This window comes from Melitaea cinxia, chromosome 3 (assembly GCF_905220565.1).
Source record: "Melitaea cinxia chromosome 3, ilMelCinx1.1, whole genome shotgun sequence".
Taxonomy (NCBI): Eukaryota; Metazoa; Arthropoda; class Insecta; order Lepidoptera; family Nymphalidae; genus Melitaea; species Melitaea cinxia.
Window position 1 is genome coordinate 1,284,313 of NC_059396.1, and position 20,489 is coordinate 1,304,801.

The 20,489-nt window shown below is 36.1% G+C and overlaps 1 protein-coding gene across 1 annotated transcript in view; it reads left to right on the forward strand.

Annotated features, from left to right (window-relative positions):
• The window catches only part of LOC123669685 (laminin subunit alpha-1), a 208,187-nt gene that overhangs the window by 92,452 nt on the left and 95,246 nt on the right, over nucleotides 1-20,489 (forward strand). Inside the window, 6 exon segments of the mRNA XM_045603275.1 lie at nucleotides 388-583; nucleotides 1,846-1,934; nucleotides 2,319-2,458; nucleotides 2,829-2,976; nucleotides 4,092-4,248; nucleotides 5,082-5,243. Of these exon segments, the coding sequence (XP_045459231.1) occupies nucleotides 388-583; nucleotides 1,846-1,934; nucleotides 2,319-2,458; nucleotides 2,829-2,976; nucleotides 4,092-4,248; nucleotides 5,082-5,243 (892 nt within the window).

Sequence of the window (20,489 nt, forward strand, 5' to 3'; positions counted from 1 at the left end):
CTCATGTGTTTTGCCCATAGTCACCACGCTGGGCAGGCGGATTGGTGACCGCAGGGCTGGCTTTGTCGCACCGAAGACGCTGCTGCCCGTCTTCGGCTTGTGTATTTCAAAGCCAGCAGTTGAATGGTTATCCCGCCATCGGTTGGCTTTTTAAGTTCCAAGGTGGTAGTGGAACTGTGTTTTCCCTTAGTCGTCTCTTACGACACCCACGGGAAGAGAGGGGGTGGCTATATTCTTTACTACCGTAGCCACACAGCAGTCAAAAAGTTTATATTTTCATAAAAAGGGAACAGTTGACACATCTACGTTAGCGTTTTCTTGAAAGCATTTCACTTTCTCCATAACAATGATACTAATACTAACGAAACAAATATAATATTGTTATAGGTACGTCTAGATAGTGTAAAAATCAAAGGTGCTCCTGGAGGAGTACAAGAGATTTGCTCGTGTCCAACTGGGTACGAGGGGGCACAGTGTACGAAGTGCGCCGCGACGCATGTGCGACTCGTGCGTGCGCGCGGATCAGCGCCTGCGTTTGAATGTGTGCCCTGTGCGTGTAATATGCATGCGGGCTGTGATGCCGGTAAATATTGATGCACGATGTTTTGTTTATATGTGCTTATGTTATATATACGTAGGATTTAAGCAAGAGACATTCAATTTAACCATATGTATATACATGCAATTTTTAACCTATATTTTAAAAAATCTATAGGATAGAACCGGTTTAAGCACAAAATAAGTTCCACCCATCACTTTAGCCTATCACAGTTAATTGCTTGATATAGGCCTCCCCAAGTTCGCACCAAAAATGGCACGTCTTTGGTCTGTGTATTTGAAAGCCAGCAGTTGGATGGCTATCCCGCCATGAGTCGGCTTAAGTCTTAAGTCCCAAGGTTGTAGTGGAACTGTGCTACCCCTTAGTTGCCTCTTACGACACCCACGGGAAGAGAGGGGGTGGCTATATTCTTCATTGCCGTAACCACACAGCAAAATAATTGAATTATAACAATTTAATCCTACAAACGATGATTCCACTTTGAAGTGGAAATATGGCATGATCGTTTTTGCTAAATAATAATTAAAACTAAATTCATGGGAACATTACGCCGTTGCTGCATTGACACTTTTATTCGGTAAATATAAACTGAATGAAATGCAGCGCAGACAATCCCCATATCATAGTACTATGTAATTTGTGCTATATTATATAGAAATTGGACTAAATACATAGATGCAATTTTTAAGCTATATTTAAAAAAAATCTATTGGACAAAACCGGTTCAGCCACAAAATATGTTTCAATTTTGCGTAAATGACACTTCTTAAATGTCTAAATATGTGTTGCAACAATAAAATCTACATTGTACCTGAATTATTACTTGTATTTGACTTCATTTGTTGTGCGTAGCTTAGGAATGGTATCTGTGTGTGGTTTAATTTACTATCTCTCAGAAAAAGATAGTAAGAGATGGAATATGAGATGGAGATAATGTTAAAATATTTGTAATTCACTTTTGTCTTTCACATAATTCTGTATGGTTGAATAATATGAAATAATGTTATCTAATGTATATGTTTTAATTTACTATCTCTCAGAAAAAAAAACAGAAAAAGATAGTAAGAGATGGAATATGAGGTGGAGATAATGTTAAAATATTTGTAGTACACTTTTGTATTTCACATAATTCTGTATGGTTGAATAATATAAATTAATGTTATCTAATGTGTGTGGTTGAATTTATTATCTCTCAGAAAAAGAACAGAAAGAGATATCTTACTAGAAATCTCTTACTAGAGATGTAAATTGAGGTGGAGAATTTACTAACTATATTTTTTGTATAGTGGATGGTCCTTGCGGGCCGTGTCAACATAATACGACGGGGCCACATTGTGAAAGATGTCTCCCAGGACACTACGGGAACCCTGTTCAGGTTAGTGTAGATAATTTATACTTATAACGTATTTCAGAAGTGAAAATTGCTTATAATTGTTCAGATTTGAAAATCGATGAAACGAAAATGCGTAATGTTAAAGAGAGAAACACATAAATGTATATGAGAGAATGAGATGGAATACATTAGTGTTTAAACGCGTAATCGACGCGTTTTTCATAGCGCTTACGACCTTTTTCACAAGATCGTGATCATCGTCAAGAGAACAAATCGCAACGCTGCCTTCCTACAAAAAATGATAGAAAGACAAAATGTCTTCATCTCCAATTACACAATAACAATTTTACACCTTGTACAATAGAAAAAATGATAAGTTAGATCTAAAACTATTACCTATAACATTCAAATTTTCTGTCCATTTAGGGTGCGTGCAAGCCATGCGCTTGTCCTTTGTATGAGGCGTCGAACAATTTCAGCCCCAACTGCGCACTTGCGTCTGCGGAGGGCGATGAATTCGTCTGCACACAGTGCCCAGATGGGTACACGGGAGATCATTGTGAATTGTAAGTACAGAGGTAACCTATATTGTGTATTAATCCACACTATCGTAATCCCACACTATCGTAACTGTCTATAAAAATATTATTTAAATGTGGAAATCGGTAACTTACCTTGAATCTACTCTGTCCCCATCCTTAGCGTCCGTCTTACCCCTTAACTCTCCTTCACTTCCTTTGGGAGTTACTAATCATAGTTACTATAGTGAGTAGCAACGTTCATCTTCTACTTTCATAAAAAAATCATTAAGGTCCTTTTACAGTTACGATTCAAGAAAGTCTGATTACAATGTTAGAGATCCAAAAAAATACAATACCATCACATCCAGATATTAACAAACGTGATTACTATTCATCATAATTTCTTACTAACCAGCTGTGATTCCGGTTACTGGGGCTCACCCATCACGCTGGGGGGTTCGTGTGTACCGTGCGAGTGTGGGGGTGGTCCGTGTCATGCAAGCACCGGTCGCTGTCTAGTGTGTCCACCGCATACTGAAGGAGAACGATGTGATCAGTGTCAGGTTTGTCAAGTTTTCTTTTACACAAATAGATAATTATATGCATTTTTGAACTGTCGAATATTTTTTTTAAAAAAGAGACTAATGTTTTATAATATATAGGTATACTATTTATATATTAATACGTGAAGCAAAAACTTTGTACCCTTTTTTACGAAAATTGCGCGGACAGAGGAGTATGAAATTTTGCACACTTATAATTTATATAGAGATGGAGTGCAGAATGATAATATTTTTTTAAACTATCCATAATAATTGTGTTTGCGGGCAAACGAAGAAAAACCGACTTCAATTATATCGACAAGTAATACAACGTAGATAGACGAAAAAATAGTCAAGTAAATACGCATTATCAAAGATTACTCCAAAAGTTGTAATCAGATCTCGATGAAATTTAAATGTGGCCATATTGATAAACATCGGCTTTCGATTAAATTAAAAATCATCAAAATGGGTACACACAGTAAAAAGTTATGCGGATTTTCGAGAGTTTCCCTCGATTTATCTGGGATTCCATCATCAGATCCTGGTTTCCTTATCATGGTACCAAACTAGGGATATCTCCTTTCCAACAAAAAAAGAATTATCAAAATCGGTTTATAAATGACGGAGTTATCCCCGAACATACATAAAAAAAATATATACGGTCGAATTAAGTAACCTTCTCCTTTTTTGAAGTCGGTTAAAAAATATATTAAATCAGTAAAAAGAAACATTACACATACTACCATGTATTAGACACACACATTTTTTGGTTTTTTAATTTAATTTTTTAACTATGGTCGAATTTCGACCTCTGGGTGACCACTAGTACTAATAAATGTAGAGCCGTTTTTTTGTTCAGTTATACTGCAAAAACTACTGAACCGATCGGTATAATACTTATACCATAAGATGCAGCGTGTTTCGGAGAAGGTTTTAGTATATTATATGTGATTACTTATCGTGTAAAAAATATGGACAGACAGATGTTGCTAGTGTATTATAATTCAATCCAAATGTCAATACTTCTGAGACAAGTCGACAGGAAAGTTAGCATAATACCATTTAATAAAATATAAACAATATGGATACAGCTAAGATATACACTCTATATACATTAATTCTTGTTTTAATAGGAGGGTTATTGGGCGGGCGGGGAGAACGGATCGTGCGTGCAATGTACATGCGGCGCTGGGGCACTGGCGGGCGCGTGCGACCCGCGCACGGGGCAGTGCACGTGCGCGCCCGGCTGGACGGGGCAGGCGTGCGACGTGTGCGCGGAGGGGCACGGAGGTATGTACCTGTGTATACATAGCTTTTGGTACTATTTTTTTTTTGTATGAAAATTATAAGAAGGTAAAAGAAATTTGATTTTTAATTATTAATAATTCAAGATATATGGTACTTCAAGTGATTTTATCGCGGTGTTAGGCGCCTTCAGCTTAGTTAGATAGAATAATTGAATGAGAAATGTATAAATATGTTCCATATTGCAGGAATACAAAAGCTCCATTGTCAAGTATCATTATAAATAACTGTACATAATTGTCCATAAAGAAGTGAGAATCATGTGTCGTTAAAACGAATAATGCCTCGTTTACCAAATAAACTGCGAATTTCGAGAACACACAAACCCTCACACAACACGTCTATCGATAATTACCCGACTATTTCACTTATCGTTTTATTTCCTTAAGTAAAGAGAAGAATGTCCATATTAAAACATATTTAAAACTTTCCACAGGAAAGTTATTTGAGAATACGAAACTATTTTAGTGATTAAACAATATATTTTAGTTATAGTTTAGCGATTACGCTATTCATCTATATGTCTTGTCCAAATTCTCGATCATGCGCTCTGAGCTCTTTCTAGAGCGTTCTTTTAGAAATGCTAAATTAATTTGAATTTAAAAATTGACAGAGAAATAACTAATGTCAAATACGCCGTATACTATGGTTAACGTGCGGATATGCTTGTTTATTAAATATATATAAAATAATATTTTATAAATTAAATAGTAAAAGTTAATATATGTGTAATACAAATATAATATACATAATGCCAGGTACCCTACACTATATACGAGAATCATATTTATAAGTATCCCTATATTTTTCTATCACAGGTGTGGAAGAAGGCTGTCCAGTATGCGCGTGTGGTGAGGCGGCAGTATCTCAAGCATGCTCTCCAGATACCGGACAGTGCACATGCGCTCCGGGTGCTGCTCCGCCACGTTGTCACACATGTCTACCTGAGCACTACGCCTTGCAGAGCACGGGCTGCCTTGGTAAGTACTCTGGTCTTTTTGCATGTTACGATAAGCCGTTTTATGCATATTTTGCCAAGTGTTTACTAAGTACTGTTTATAAATTTTAGGTGTTATTTTTTGGCAGTCTCAGTTTGTAAGTGTGACACATAAATGTGTCTATTTAAGTATTGAATATTCTTATTTGATTATTTGACTACCGAGATGCGTTTTTGCAGGCTTCGTAATCTCATTATCATCATCATCATCATTACAGCCTTTACAGTCCACTACTGGACATAGGCCTCCACAAGTTTACGCCAAAAATAGCGTGAACTCATGTGTTTTGCCCATAGTCACCACGCTTGGCAAGCGGGTTGGTGACCGCAGGGCTGGCTTTGTCGCACCGAAGACGCTGCTGCCCGTCTTCGGCCTGTGTATTTCAAAGCCAGCAGTTGGATGGTTATCCCGCCATCGGTCGGCTTTTTAAGTTCCAAGGTGGTAGCGGAACTGTGTTATCCCTTAGTTGCCTCTTACGACACCCACGGGAAGAGAGGGGTATCGTAATCTAAAAATTATAATTTTTTAAAGATTGGCAATGTAAGTAATACAGTAACCACTGCCTAATTATGATAGCGCTTATGTTTTTTTAGTGTTACTGCACTTTTTTATACTTAAAATTCATTGCATTGATAACTATACAAAGGGAAAACTTTTTTATTCTTTATTTATTACTTTTAGTCTCAAACATAGGAAAACATTTTTTGTAGTTTACTCTTGACTATGACGATAATTATATGAACTATTGACATTTCTTGACTCATTTATTTACCATTTGGTATGGTATTTATCTTTTTCCTAGACTAGTAAGCCTTTTTTGCCCTATTTGCCTCTGTATTTCCGGATAACTACAATCTGAGGATCTTTAAGTCGCGAGTGAATAGGTTACTTCTAGGTAAGCGTGCTCCATCCCAGACCACATTCTTACTTTCTATCCAGGTGAAATAGTGGTCAAACGCAAGCTTATCTAATTATATAAAAAAACTCCAGTCGTGTGTCGGATCTGACACACACACTTTTTTTATTTAACAATCTAAAGTCATAAACGTTTTTTCCATAAATTGGCGTATTATTACTTTCGCCCTAATTGTGTACATTAATTGTGTAAACGTAATACAATTTGTGTTAGCTATATTGAGATAATTGTATATAATGACTAGTGGACCCGGCAACGTTGTCCTGCCCGGAATACAGCTACTAACTTTGATTGCTGACATACCGATAACAGCGCCACCACTGGGCCCAATTACAATTATTTTTAAACCATCCACGAACCCTTAATACGTACAAAATTTTAAACAAATCGGTTCAACTGTTTAAAAGGAGTTCAGTGACAAACACACGCACGGAAGAAATATATATTAAGATAGAAACGCATATAGTAATATAAGTTTTTAAATACTCTACGGGTACCGCACATTTAGTAATGCCTTTAATTTGGGTTATTTATTACGAAATCGTTGTTTGCCTGATGCGAATGACGTCTGTACTTCTGGCTATATATACTTGGAATATTCTCAATAAGCTTAGTGTTAGATCGACTCTCATTGGGTTTGGTTTCCCTCGTGACCTTCCCTCACGTTTCATCTCTCACTCAACCAGAGACTGTACCTGCTATACAAATATGTATTCTTTTTAAAATTTATTACAAATTGTAAGTTCAATCGCATGATAGTTGTATCATATTCATTATTTTGACAAGGCGTTTAAACACAATTCTTAACTTCTTAAAAGTTCAATTGCCAGTGTTTTTTAACCGACTTCAAGGGGAGGAGGTTACTCAATTCAACCGTATATATTTTTTATTTTTATGTATGTTCGGGGATAACTTCGTCGCTTATGAACCAATTTTGATAATTCTTTTTTTTTTGTTGGAAAGAAAATGTCTTGACTATGATACCATGATAAGGAATACAGGATTTGATGATGGGATCCCAGAGAAATCGAGGGAAACCCTCGAAAATCCGCATAACTTTTTACTGGGTGTACCGATTTTGATGATTTTTAACTTAATCGAAAGCCGATATTTATCATGTGGTCACATTTAAATTTCATCAAGGTCTGATTACAACTTTTGGAGTAATCTTTGATAATGCGTATTTACTTGACTAATTTTTCGTTTACCTACGTTGTGTTCGTATTACTTGTCGATGTAATTGAAGTCGGTTTTTTTTTCGTTTGCTGGCAAACACAATTATGTTAAATATAGGTACTTATGAAAGCTGATAATACGAACACGTATTGTATTGTATTGTATTGTAGTGGGCTCGGTTTTCCGCATTCAGACACAGAGGTGGTCCGTTGTGCGTGAAAAGTGGGCTGACTAATTCAGCCAGCCCAGCTCCTTCCAGAAGCTCAGAAGCCTCCTGGGGCGTTCACAGGCTTCTCGGAGCGTCCTTATTCCCTTAAGGATGGTAGCCCGGTGTGCGGCCACTCCCTCGCATTCCAGGATTACGTGGGCGGCTGTTTCTTCAGCAGCCAGACAGCCCCTGCAAAGAGGGCTGTCTGTTGCATTCATGATGAATAGTTGGTGATTAAGTGCCATATGGCCGGCAATCGTGCCAACAACTATTCGGATGTCTAAACGGTTAAGACTGAGCAGTCGGCACGCTAGTTGCGGTGATACTTCTGTGAGTATTCTGTCTTCTGTGAGTTAGTTGAGTATCAATTTAGACTGCCTACAGCCGGTTTGGTTTGCCCAAAGGGCATTGTGATTTGCACGTGTACGTTGCCTTACCCACGAGCGCAGTTGTCCAAAAGGTAGCGGCATTAGGATAGTTAGGCCAGCAACCTTTGTATTGGACCCCTGTCTTGCAAGCTCGTCGGCAGCGTCGTTACCGTGTGATCCACTATGTCCTTTTATCCACTGTAGTATTACCTCATTATGTGAGGCTAATACTTCCAGGGTTTGATGACATTCGTATATAAGACTAGAGTTGATCGAGTTGCTCTCTAGTGCTTTAAGTACAGCCATGCTGTCCGACAGAATAAGGATTTTGCAATCCCTAATGCCTTTTGACAGGACGGCGGTGGCTGCATGGGTTATCGCAACACATTCATATTGAAAGATGGAACTGTGTTGGCCCAGCGTTAGTGATAAATTGATATTAAGGTCTTGTGAGTACACTCCAGCACCGGTACCAGACCCCATTTTGGAGCCGTCCGTGTAGATGCGGACCTCGCGTATGCCGGACTGGTCTCTTACAGCCTCAAATGGTTGTATATAGTATTTCCTTTCAAAAATATGTTGTTTGGGAATCCTATCACATGGAGCGGCAAGTAGTGGCTCATAGCTCACAAGGTTGCTCCAAAGTTTGTTGTGTGGACCCATCATGTTGTATAAACAGATCAAGCGGTGCCAGGTCAAGCATAACCTCAAGTGCTGCTGTGCGGGCGGTACGCATGCAGCCAGTGATTGCAGAGCACGCTATTCTCTGAAACCGCTGGAGCTTATTTTTAACGGTTGTAAGTTCTGTTCTCTGCCACCAGATTACCGCACCGTAGGTAATAATAGGCCTGACAATGGTTTTGTAAAGCCATAGAGTAATTTTAGGTGATATGCCCCAGCTTTTGCCGAAGAGCCGTTTGCATTGGCAGAGGATTATGCTGGCTTTGTTGATTTTTGAGTCTAAATGCCTGTTCCAAAGAAGTTTACTATCCAGGATTACTCCAAGATATTTGACCTCCTTGGTTAGGGCAAGACTGGTGCCAAATAATTTAGGGAGTTTGAGGTTCCCTAAATTCCGTTTATTAGTGAACATCACAAGTTCCGTCTTTGCGGGGTTCACTGTTAGTTCGTGGTCTACACACCACTGTTCAACGACTTTTAGTGCGGCCCTCATTTGGTCGCAGACTGTCCTCTCAGATGGTCCACTGACGAGTACAGTTAAGTCGTCTGCGTAGCCAAAATACGAACACGTATTAAGATATAATTATTATTTAAGTGCTAATCGAATTTATTTTACGGCCCACACGTTGGTCTTCGTGTGCATGCGCGTGTATTTTTTTTTCTTTAATATCTAAAGAGGGTTTGTTCAAGTATTAAAAATGACACCCTCATAGAACCATCTTAAAACTACCTTCGCTTAACGCTAAGTTATAAATATAATAAAGAATTTTTGCTTCTGACGATTGTGGATGACTTAATATTACATTAACCATACCTATATCAAGCAGATTAATATCGTTAACAGTAATAAAGGTCTGCCTTTCCAGTTCGACCCGCACACATTCCATGAGTATGTGATAAACATCTTCAATTTGGTCGCACTCGGTACATTTTGCAGACTGTGCTTTCCCTACAAGGTTTGCAAAGCTATTCAAGGGAATGTGACAGGATCGAAGTCGAAAAGCCGTGACTAAATCTTTTCTTTTTAGTTTTACGTCAGAAAACCATGGTGTAAGCGGAAGTGAAGGTTGAACGGTCTTATACCAAATACCTTTAGTAAGCGATCGGACTTCAAAATGTTCGTTCCAAATGTCATTACATTTTATTTTAATTAATCTTATAAGCTCACTGAAATATGGAAGTCCATCAAAAGGTGTACCGTCTACACAAGCCTCTTTCGCGAGAAGGTCCACATCTTCATTTCCAACTAACCCTATATGAGATGGAACCCACTGTAGCTTTAATGCTATGCGCGTGTTGTTACTTGTCGAACGTAATTCTTATATTTTTGAAACAGTACTGTACTATATTTATCTTTTAAGTCCTATATTAAAAGTAAATAGACAAAAAACGACTGAAGTAAAACTTCCTTAATATTAGGCTTGAACAATAGGCCCGCACTGTGCCTTAGATATACGAAACGTAACTGGCAATAGCAGAAAGAGAGAAAGAAAATGTATGCTCGCACCACTCTCTCTTGCTCTGTTCGCCCGATCACACTTTTCGTATCACTCTTGTCACGCATTCACCAGCTTACTCCTCAAGTCAAGCGTGCGTAAAAAAAATTTACTTCAAAAAGTAGTATTATAATTATTTTTATTATTTTTTATGTATTTTCGCCGAAAGTGTATTGAGTGGTTTTATTTTCAATCGTTCGAGTAAACACGTGTTGGATCACTTCAAAGCCCGGTCTCGAATAACATCAACACACGTACATAAACGTATAAATTGCATTTGATGCGATCCGATATATCGTTGCTAACGATGTGGTGAGAATGTTTATTATTATTAATGATTTTTAAACAGATTTGCGATGATGAAATGGTTTTTTTTTTCTTATTGCATGACTTAATTGTATCTTGATATGAATTTAACGAACGTTCTGGTTTAATGGTGTCTGTGTCATGTCGGGGGCGCCTAAACACAGACGGTCGCAGCTTCGATTCCCGCTCGGAGTGGATATTTGTGCTTATACAAATATTATTATACATATTTGATATAACGATAAAAATAATCTATCAATGTACTTAATATTCATAAATATCAATTTTAAGATTAATTATTTTTATTATATTTATTATATCCATATCATTTAAAGACGTGTTAAGTAAATTCACATATCATAAAATTAACACGGCCAGCAACGCACATTGCCTTTGACGATACACCGCGTAAACATAGCAAGTATAGCCAGCGCATTATTAATATTTATTGCAACACTTCAGTTGGATTCAACTAATAAATGAACCGACTTCCTCGTGACTATTTCGGGAATGTGGGTGAATGATCAGATACATCAGATTTCATACTAAACAGCCGCTGTCAAGAGATTAATTTCTTGAAAATGTATGCAGAAGTCATTTACGTTGTTATTTTATGATTGTATGGTATGGGTATAGTTTGAAGTCTCATTTTAGAATACGGCTATTGAAAAGAAGATTTCTTCAAAGGGTAAAAGTGATATATCTGTGTATTGATACGTGAAGCAAAAACTTTGTACCCCTTTTTACGAAAATTGCGCAGACGCAGGAGTATGAAATTTCGCACACTTATAGTTTATATAGAGAAGGGGAGCAGAATTGGAGTTACTTATAAGAACGCATACGACCCATCGCGTGTACATGCTATATTTACCTCGACAAGCGCAGGCGTCGCTCCGTCTGCTCTCATTTGAGGTAGGGTTGCCAACTTCTTCCACTCATTTTTATAATTGTATGCGATATTCATATTAGCTCATAAAACCCTTAAGATGTTAAAATATCTATATAAATATATTATATATCTTTTTTTTAAATACATTGTGCAAGTTTTTATGGAATGAAAGGAAAAAAAATTGCGCTGAAAATTGGTAAATTAAAAAAATCTAAACCATTGTTTAAAGTTCACGTGTTTTACAGCTCACAAGACAACACAAAGTCTGTCAAGTCAGCCAGCTAATAATAATAAATGTTTCTTGTTAAACTTTCCAGTCGTTCAGAAAGTTTTGTACAACAATTCGACGCTTTAGCACTTTTATATTACAAGTTCTAAGTACTTTTTAAGTCCGTCTAAAATGATGAATTATTTTCTCAATGCCCTTACACAATTTTCTTAACGTTAGATCGATCTGCTCTTTCAAGTAATTCAAATGGTATTAAGCTGGAGTGAATGCCACATAAAACATGCTTCCATAATTTTTGGATTATTCCTTGTTAAATAAGTTCATCATCATCATCATCATCATCATCATTCCAGCCTATTGCAGTCCACTGCTGGACATAGGCCTCCACAAGTTCGTGCCAAAAATGCGTGAACTCGTGTGTGTTGCCCATAGTCACCACGCTGGGAATGCGGGTTGGTGACCGCAGGGCTGACACACGTGAGTTCACGCCATTGGAAGCCTGTGTCCAGCAGACGCTGAAGTTATGAGTGATAACATCGTTCATAATGATTACTTAATGGAGTTATATTTCATATAGGTAGTTATAATCAATTTCTAATATGTTACCTAAGTTTTCGCTAGCTCACAACGCCCAAAGGCGTTTATACAGCGTTTAAGTTAAGTGCTCATACGGTACGTCTCCAGGGCAGTAATCTAGTCTGAACTCATAAATCCTGACTCACGCCGCCTCCTATCCTTATGTGATGTTGTTGAATAATCAAAGATAATTGGGCTGTTTTTCAAAACAATTCTATCAGAGAAATATCAATATCGAAATTTAGATTAAACTTTTCTTTTTTTTTCAAACGGTAAACTTGCAATATTTTTATTTGTTTTAAAACTTTTTATAATAATAGATCTTTACCATCAGGTGAGCCGTTTATATTTGGAAAATGATAGAAAGCCGGATGGTTGTATGCTGTCCTAGTAGTATAAAAAAACCAACACGACTAGATCTTACGCGGGTAAAATCATAGGACACTACTAGTCAAATATACATTTTATTATTATCTAAGCAAAAACAAATTGATCATTATACTAATGCGTAGTACAGTCAGTGCTTTATAAGCTTGTGAAACATTATGAGATCATGTATTCTGTGGCCTTCGCACTATGCTTAACACTTTGGCAGCGGTATCGGGTCGAAAAAACCCCTTTGACAGATTTCAAAATTATTCTTAAATTTATCGAAAAGATTTAAAAATGTACCAATAGATCATGAAGGAATACTACCTTTCCTTTTATATTAGAAAAATAAAGACCGTAGTTTTAAGTTTTTAATCTTTCTCAGTTACTAATAACACTCTTGTTGAAACAAGACTTACTGCGATTAATACTTTGACATTCCAGACGTGTCAGTAACGTTGCAGATTATCTTGGTTATCAGACGACCCACCCCGTCCATTCTTGGTCATGTTGAATTAGTTGTCTTGCGATCATGGCCTCTGCAACCTCACATAAATATCGAGAATGTCAAAATAATAATTGTTATAGTAATTATATCTTGATAAAATTTATAAAGAACCAATAAACTAGTATCAGCTTTCAAGTCAAATAAGAATAATCAAAATCGGTATAGACATTAAAAAGTTGTGAGGTATAATACAACGTAGGTCGACGAAAAAATAGTAAAGTAAAAACGCATTATTAGATATAACTTGAAAAGTTCTTGTTAGATCTCAATTATATTTAAATTGGAATCACATGACAAGCTGGTGCTTGCGATTAAAAAAAGAATCATCAAAATTGGTCCGCCCAGTAATAAGTTCTGAGGTATACATAAAAAATACAGGTGACTTGAGAACCTCTACCTTTTTTGGAAGTTTAGTTAAAATAACTGAAAATCGGTCATTTAGGCCGCCACAAGCAGCGTGTACAAACAATAATTGTACCGGTCTAATTCGCTCACATGTGTAGTAAAGACTTAACTATAACTGAGGTTTTCTTAACAACTTATTTTTTATTATTATTATACAGTAATCGACTCCTACGTCAGATCAAAGATGTGGACTAAAAGGGATCACTACTTAGAAACAAGTATATTGGCAATATGTAGTTATTTTCTGTAATGAAGTTATTAATATAAATAAGGTAGGTAATTAAATATTTTTGAAGTAAAACTTTCGAGAACGTTACGAAAAGTGTGATCGGGCGAGGCGAGAGCCGCAAGCGGAGCAAGTGAGAGAGGTGCGAGCACACATTTTCTTTCCTTCTCTCATAACCAGTTACGTTTCGTTTATCTAAGACACAGTGCAGGCCTATTGCTAAAAAAGTTTTACTTCAATCGTGTGGTCTAAAGCACATTCGTTTTTTAGTATCCACAAATAGCCATCTGGTTCCTAGGGTAGGCAACTTAATTCCTCTGCGTTAGGTAAAAGCTGACACCAATCCTCTATCTATAGATATATTTTTTAGTGAAGGCATATCTAAAAAAATATATATTACACAAATACTCGAAGCGGGAATCGACCCACAATCCGTGGAGGAAAAAAGCAGAGTCATTGCCAACTGCACTAATCAAAAACTTATGAGAAAGATTGTCATAATGAGTTTAGTTGTCAGTTACTTTTTTTTTGTGCCTATTTTTTGTGGACATAACTATATATCACGTATGATATGACAGAAAACACAATCGTTGCAATAAATATCCAAAGCGTTTCCGGATTTAACCGGTTAGAACCGATGTTCTTTCTGCTTTACTGTCGTTTTAAATTTATCCAACGCATAAAGTGCAGTTAAATGTAACGGCTTGTTATAATTTTTAACGAGTATCTTATTCCACGATTAGTTAGTTTAGTATTAGTGGCATTAGTTGCCAGAAATATAAACATATTTTTCGGAAGATTATTCTTTTAACATGTTGCAATGTATTTTATTAAAATACCTATTTTAATTTATAGCTACATCATATGTTTATGATATTTAAACTTTGTACCCATTTTTACGAAAATTGCGCAGACAGAGGATTGTGAAATTTTGTACACTTATATTTCATATAGAGAAGGAGTGCAGAATGCTAACATTTTTTTTAAATTGCGCATAAAAACAAATCAAATCAATAAAAAACACTACACAAACTACCATGTATTTGACAAACACACACATACGCATACTATAATCTTTTGTTGATTGACAAAGTCTGTAGTCAATTTGAAATTTTTTAAAAAAGGTTCTTTATTTTCATTTTTTTTTTAATTAAATTTTTAATAAAATTCCACAATATTTTCACCCTTGGGCGACCACTACTTATTATAAATGAAAAAAGTTGTACCTTCTACTTCCTTCTAACCTTCTCTTCTTCGTGCTATTAAGAATCTGTGATAATAAATGGAACCGTCAACTTTATGTGCTTTTGGGGGCACAGTGGGGAATTTTTTATACAACTAAATTGGCAAGCAAGCGTACTCACCTAATGGTAAGCGATAACACCAGAAGCATCGAGAGCGTATTTTCGACCCTTTCTCCGATCCCCCAGGAGCTCTGGTCACCTTACTCACCACAGGAACACAACACTGCTTTTGCAGGCAGTATTATTTAGCTGTGATCCTCTGTAAGGTCGAGGTATTTTCTTAGATACTGACATACACTCACGCTGGAAACAAATATACGTGCAAATATAAACAATTGCTCCGAGCGGGAATCAAACACGTGAATGCCGGTGAACGACACCGAAACCATAACCAGAGATTACATACAAGATTAACACAGAAACATTCATACAATATCAATAAGCTATCTCATACATACACACAGACACATACACACAAAGAAAATTACGCATAAAAAAAAATTACGATATAAATATAATACTCGTTTAGTTTTTATTCTTAGAATATAACAATATTCGACAGAACTCATTGTGTATTACCGTAAATAGCTACCTTGAGATGTCATCTTATGGCTTATCGTATGACCGTGACGTAACCCGAGTCACAGCATCCGCGTATCCGAATTGACGACTCTGTATGTTTCAATGATGGCCTCAAAGAACACGTGTCTGATTGTTTTATAAAGAAACTAGCTGTGCCCGTGACATCGTTCACGTGGAATTTAATAAAAAAGTTATTTTTCAGTTCGCAGAGTTATAAAATAAATAAATTTCTAAAATAAAAGTAGCCTAAATTACTCTTTATTATATCAGCTATCTGCTAACGAAAGTCTCGTGAAAATCGGTTTAGCCGTTTCAAAGATTAGCCGGAACAAACAAACAAACAGACAGACAAAAATTGTAAAAAATGTTATTTTGGTATATGTACCTTGTATACATATGCATTTAGTAAAAAGCGGTTATTTTAATATTACATACAGACACTCCAATGTTATCTATTTGTATAGAAGAATAGTCAGCAAATTGTAGTATAGCTTTTCGCTTGCGCCTTCTTCTACGTGGGTATGATGACGTTGGCATTTAAAATATAGCCTATGTCAGTAACAACGTAACATTTACCTGGTGAAAGAATTTTTGAAATTCGTCTAACAGTTTTCAAGTTTATCAATTAGATACACTTATTGAGTTTATCCAATAAAAATGTTTATTAATACGAAAATACCAATCTTTTCACTTTAAAACATTGGTTAAGGTTCTTCGAAGTAAGAAGTAAATATAAAAATTAAGTTAATTTATATAATATAAACATTTTTGAAAAATTATCAATTCTCATAAATATTTTGAGATTTATCAGTACAATGGTAGGTATTAGTCAGTCAGTTCAGCCGATTGCAGTCCACAGCTGGACATAGTTACCCCAAGTTGGGGTCCTTAGGGAGGCCTAATGGTAGATATCCAATAGATAAAATTGCAAAAGCATTACATATTTTTCTGTTTTACCCTCAAACTTTATCTATCAGATACTTATTTTTATTCGCAACCTGTGTAACCAAAACTTATAGATTATTAGACTTGAAATAGAGTCAAAGGGCCGTATATATAAAAGTAATATCAATGTATAAGGTACCTGTAGTCGATCTGTTAGACGTTCTCAGCGCAAATGAAAATCAGATTGTAAAAAATTTTTGCGTGAGTGGGTGATGATTAAACAGACAAGCCATTAAAAATTTTTTTGTCGATATATATACTATTTGTTTTAAAACTTTTTGCTAGCCTTTTTTTTTAAATAATATCAGCGCAATTAATATTATTAATAAAATAAATTATTTATAGAGAATTAAATATTAATTATATGTACATTTGTCTTTTTTATTTTCGGGAATATCTTTTCTGCTTTTTAGCTTTAGTTTCATTTCTATCCGTCGGTTATAAGGTAGTAAGGTAATGAAATAAGACCGCTTTTTATACTTTTGTTTTTGACGTTTGTTCTGTCGGTCACCAACCCGCCTGCCCAGCGTGGTGACTATGGGCAAAACACATGAGCTCACGTCATTTTTGGCTTGAATTTGTGGAGGCCTATGTCCAGCTGTGGACTGTGATATATAAATGATAATGACGATGATGATGATTTTTTTCTGTATGTATAATAAATAATACATAATACACTAATAATTATTTTTTGATTTTTCTGTACATCCACGTGTACCTCGAAGGTCTTTCGGCCTCTTCTCTAACAACCACTCATAAATTAATTATTGTAAGCAATCGGCATTTGATTCAAGATCAATTAAAATTCTTGTTAAGATAATATAAGTGATGTGGCGTGATGGATGTGTGAGTGCAAAAAGTTGTCAGACTCGTTCGATTCGGTCGCTAAGTTTTGTACCAAATATATCACTGCTTGAGATTTTTAATCGTCTAACTCTGTGTCTGGATTTTTTTAATAAGTACTATTGAACTTATTAACTAAGACTTTTTTTAATAAGGATTGTGGATTATAATATTGGCTGAAATCATTAAGTTTTTAATCAAAAGAAAGTAGAACTTGTACTTTTTAATATTCTATATTTCTACCCACTTTTAGACTTTTTTTTTTGACGATAGCGTATCATGAACTATTGTACTTTACCGACACGCTTGGCTAGAATTATTGTAAACTTATAGCTATTTAAAAATGTATTTTTTCTAATGTGTTTCTTATAATATAAGTGAATTGTTAATTCTTATGAGAATAAATATCTTTGGCCTGATATTTCACAGTTTTATTTTCGAAGATAACTATGAAGTGATTTGCTTTAGAATACTTCTTTACTACAAGAGATTGTAATAGTTATTGTAATAGTTAATAGTTTTGTATAATATATCCAAACTAACTGTGCCCACGACTTATTCGGCGTGGAAGTTAACAAAAAAGTAATTTTTCAGTTCGCAGAGTAATAAAATAAATAAATTCCTAAAATAGCCTAAAAGTAGCCTAAATTACTCCTTATTATATCAGCTATCTGCCAACGACAGTCCCGTGAAAATCAGTCCAGGCGTTTCAAAGATTAACCGGAACAAACGAACAGAGACAGACAGACAAAACTTGTAAAGAATGTTATTTTGGTATATGTACCGTGTATACGTCCATATGCATTTAGTAAAAAGTAGTTATTTTATTATTACAAACAGACACTCCAGTTTTATTTTTTGTATGGAAGATATTCAATTTTGGATATTATGATACATTTAGCTAACAGTAAAAAAAAAATCGTTCGGAATTCGAAAAAAAATAAGTATTTTAATTTACATTTCAACCAAAAATCACATCTCTTAGTTTTTAAAAAAAAAAACTTCTTAATAACCTTCTTAAAAATACTTCAACAATACGTACATACCTGATTCTACTAACCTTTTCCGTGTAAAATCGCGTGGTTCAATTTATCCTTGACAAACATTCCTTAACATTCCCAGTAGTAATTGCCCATGTACAATTTGACGAGCTAAACCTAACCACGATTTACTGCAACAGCGCAAAAAAAAAAAAAAACTAACTTTAAAATTACGATCATCGAGTTCCTAATCATTATAGACAACACGCATAGACCACGATATTAGCCAAGACATTCCCTATGGCATAGGATTCTACGCTCTATGGGAATGTAAGTGTCAGGTGTACCGACCACCCGCGCGCTTATCACTGCTATCAGCTATCTCGTGGATCCACTGTGCCCTAATTACTGGACCGTGGAGCTGATCACTGGCCGCTAATCTTGCGCTTCGAATGAATTTATATTATCTTCTAATATATAAAATTCTCGTGTCGCGGTGTTTGTAGTTGAACTCCTCCGAAACGGCTTGACCGATTCTCATGAAATTTTGTGTGCATATCGGTTAGGTCTGAGAATCGAACAACATCTATTTTTCATACCCCCAAGTTATAGGGGGGGGGGGGATTGAGAAGTTTAATAACATATATGGCAAAACAACGTTTGCGAGGTCAGCTAGTAATAATATAATTTTTTTTTGCAATTTTCACAACTTTTGACAGCTGGCATTTTGGTTTGGATTAATTTAGAGTAAAAAGCTTGTATGAATTATGAAGCCTGTCAGCCAGTTTTGAATCAAATATGTGTAAGTTATAGTATTATTTCTTCGCGACAGTATAAAATACACGCCAGTTAACATAATGAACGATTGTATCAATTTTCATTACTCCGCATGAGGGCTGCAATCAATGAGTTGAATCATATTTACATAGTGCGTATTTTCGCCCGAGTCGTTGCCCCAATTCAGGCTGCATAACGGTTTCCCGGATATAACTTGTGTATAAAACGAGTTTGTAACATAATCGTCAATCGGAGCAACTTGAAAAAGCGCATTTTTAGCATCCCAGGGCTGAAGCCCGGAGTCCTAAGATCGCCACTGAATGAGTTAAAGAGGCCCACAGTCGGCGCGGTGGTGTCGGCGCGGACGCACGTACGCGGTGCCCGTCTTGATCACGATTGAGTCCCATTCATAACGACCCATTCAACAAATTTGAATAAGCTCCGATCGAGTTACGTGTTAAAAAAAAATTAAAACAATCTTTTCCGCTCATTTAAATATAATCAGTCGTGTCGGAATTAATTGACAGTGATATAATGTCGGTCCTCATTCAGTGTACGGGTTATCGATCATAGCTGAGTGATGAGTGCGATGAGGGCTCGCTGAGCAGTATGCGGTTGTGTTTGGTGGTGCTGGCGCTGGTGGTGGTGGCAGAGGCGGTAGTGCCCTCGGGGGAGAGGCGGTGTGCGGGAAGGCTTGCCCGTGAGCGCCTAAAAGCGGCTGAGAAGATACGAGACAAGAGGTACTTCCTCTTATGCTGTGCCCCAGCATGCGCACAGTCACGACGCATCAGACCACCGCCTACCACGAGGAGGTACCAACCCTTCCACAAGACGTGGTACGGCTTGAAACACGGTACGATAATCAAGCCTTTTTTATGCTTGTGTGTGTATGTTTATGTTGTACACGTGAAGTAACCCTTTCACTGCCTTAGCATGTCAAAAATATCATAATTTAAGTAATTGAATATTATTATAATACACTTATCCGTTCTGCAGTTACATCATCATAGTTAAAAAAATGTAAAAAAAAAACATAATCTCAAATCATATTAGTCATAGCGCTGATGAGTCTTACAAAAATAACATTAAAAAAGTTTATTACAAAAATTCTCATAAAACGAACTTTAATTTTTTAATTTTACGTTTACTTAATATCTTACTAACACCGATTTAAATCTTGCATTACATCCAACTTACAAAAAAAAATATATTAAAAAGTAATAAAAAAAAGTTTTTTCACTCAAAATCTGGTGATAAAGTGTTAAACATCACGTGTCATCCGAGACCGCTCACAGACACATACTACAGACATAAACTACTTCATTTAATTACTTCGAATAAAAAACAAATCTAATGATAATGGCTTTTTTACCGACTTCGAAAATCAGGAAGTTCTCGATGAGGGTAATATTTTTTTGGAAGTTTTTTGAACTTTAGTAACTCACGACACACGTGATACGTGTATAATAACACGAGCTTATTCGATGAAATCCGTACATACAGG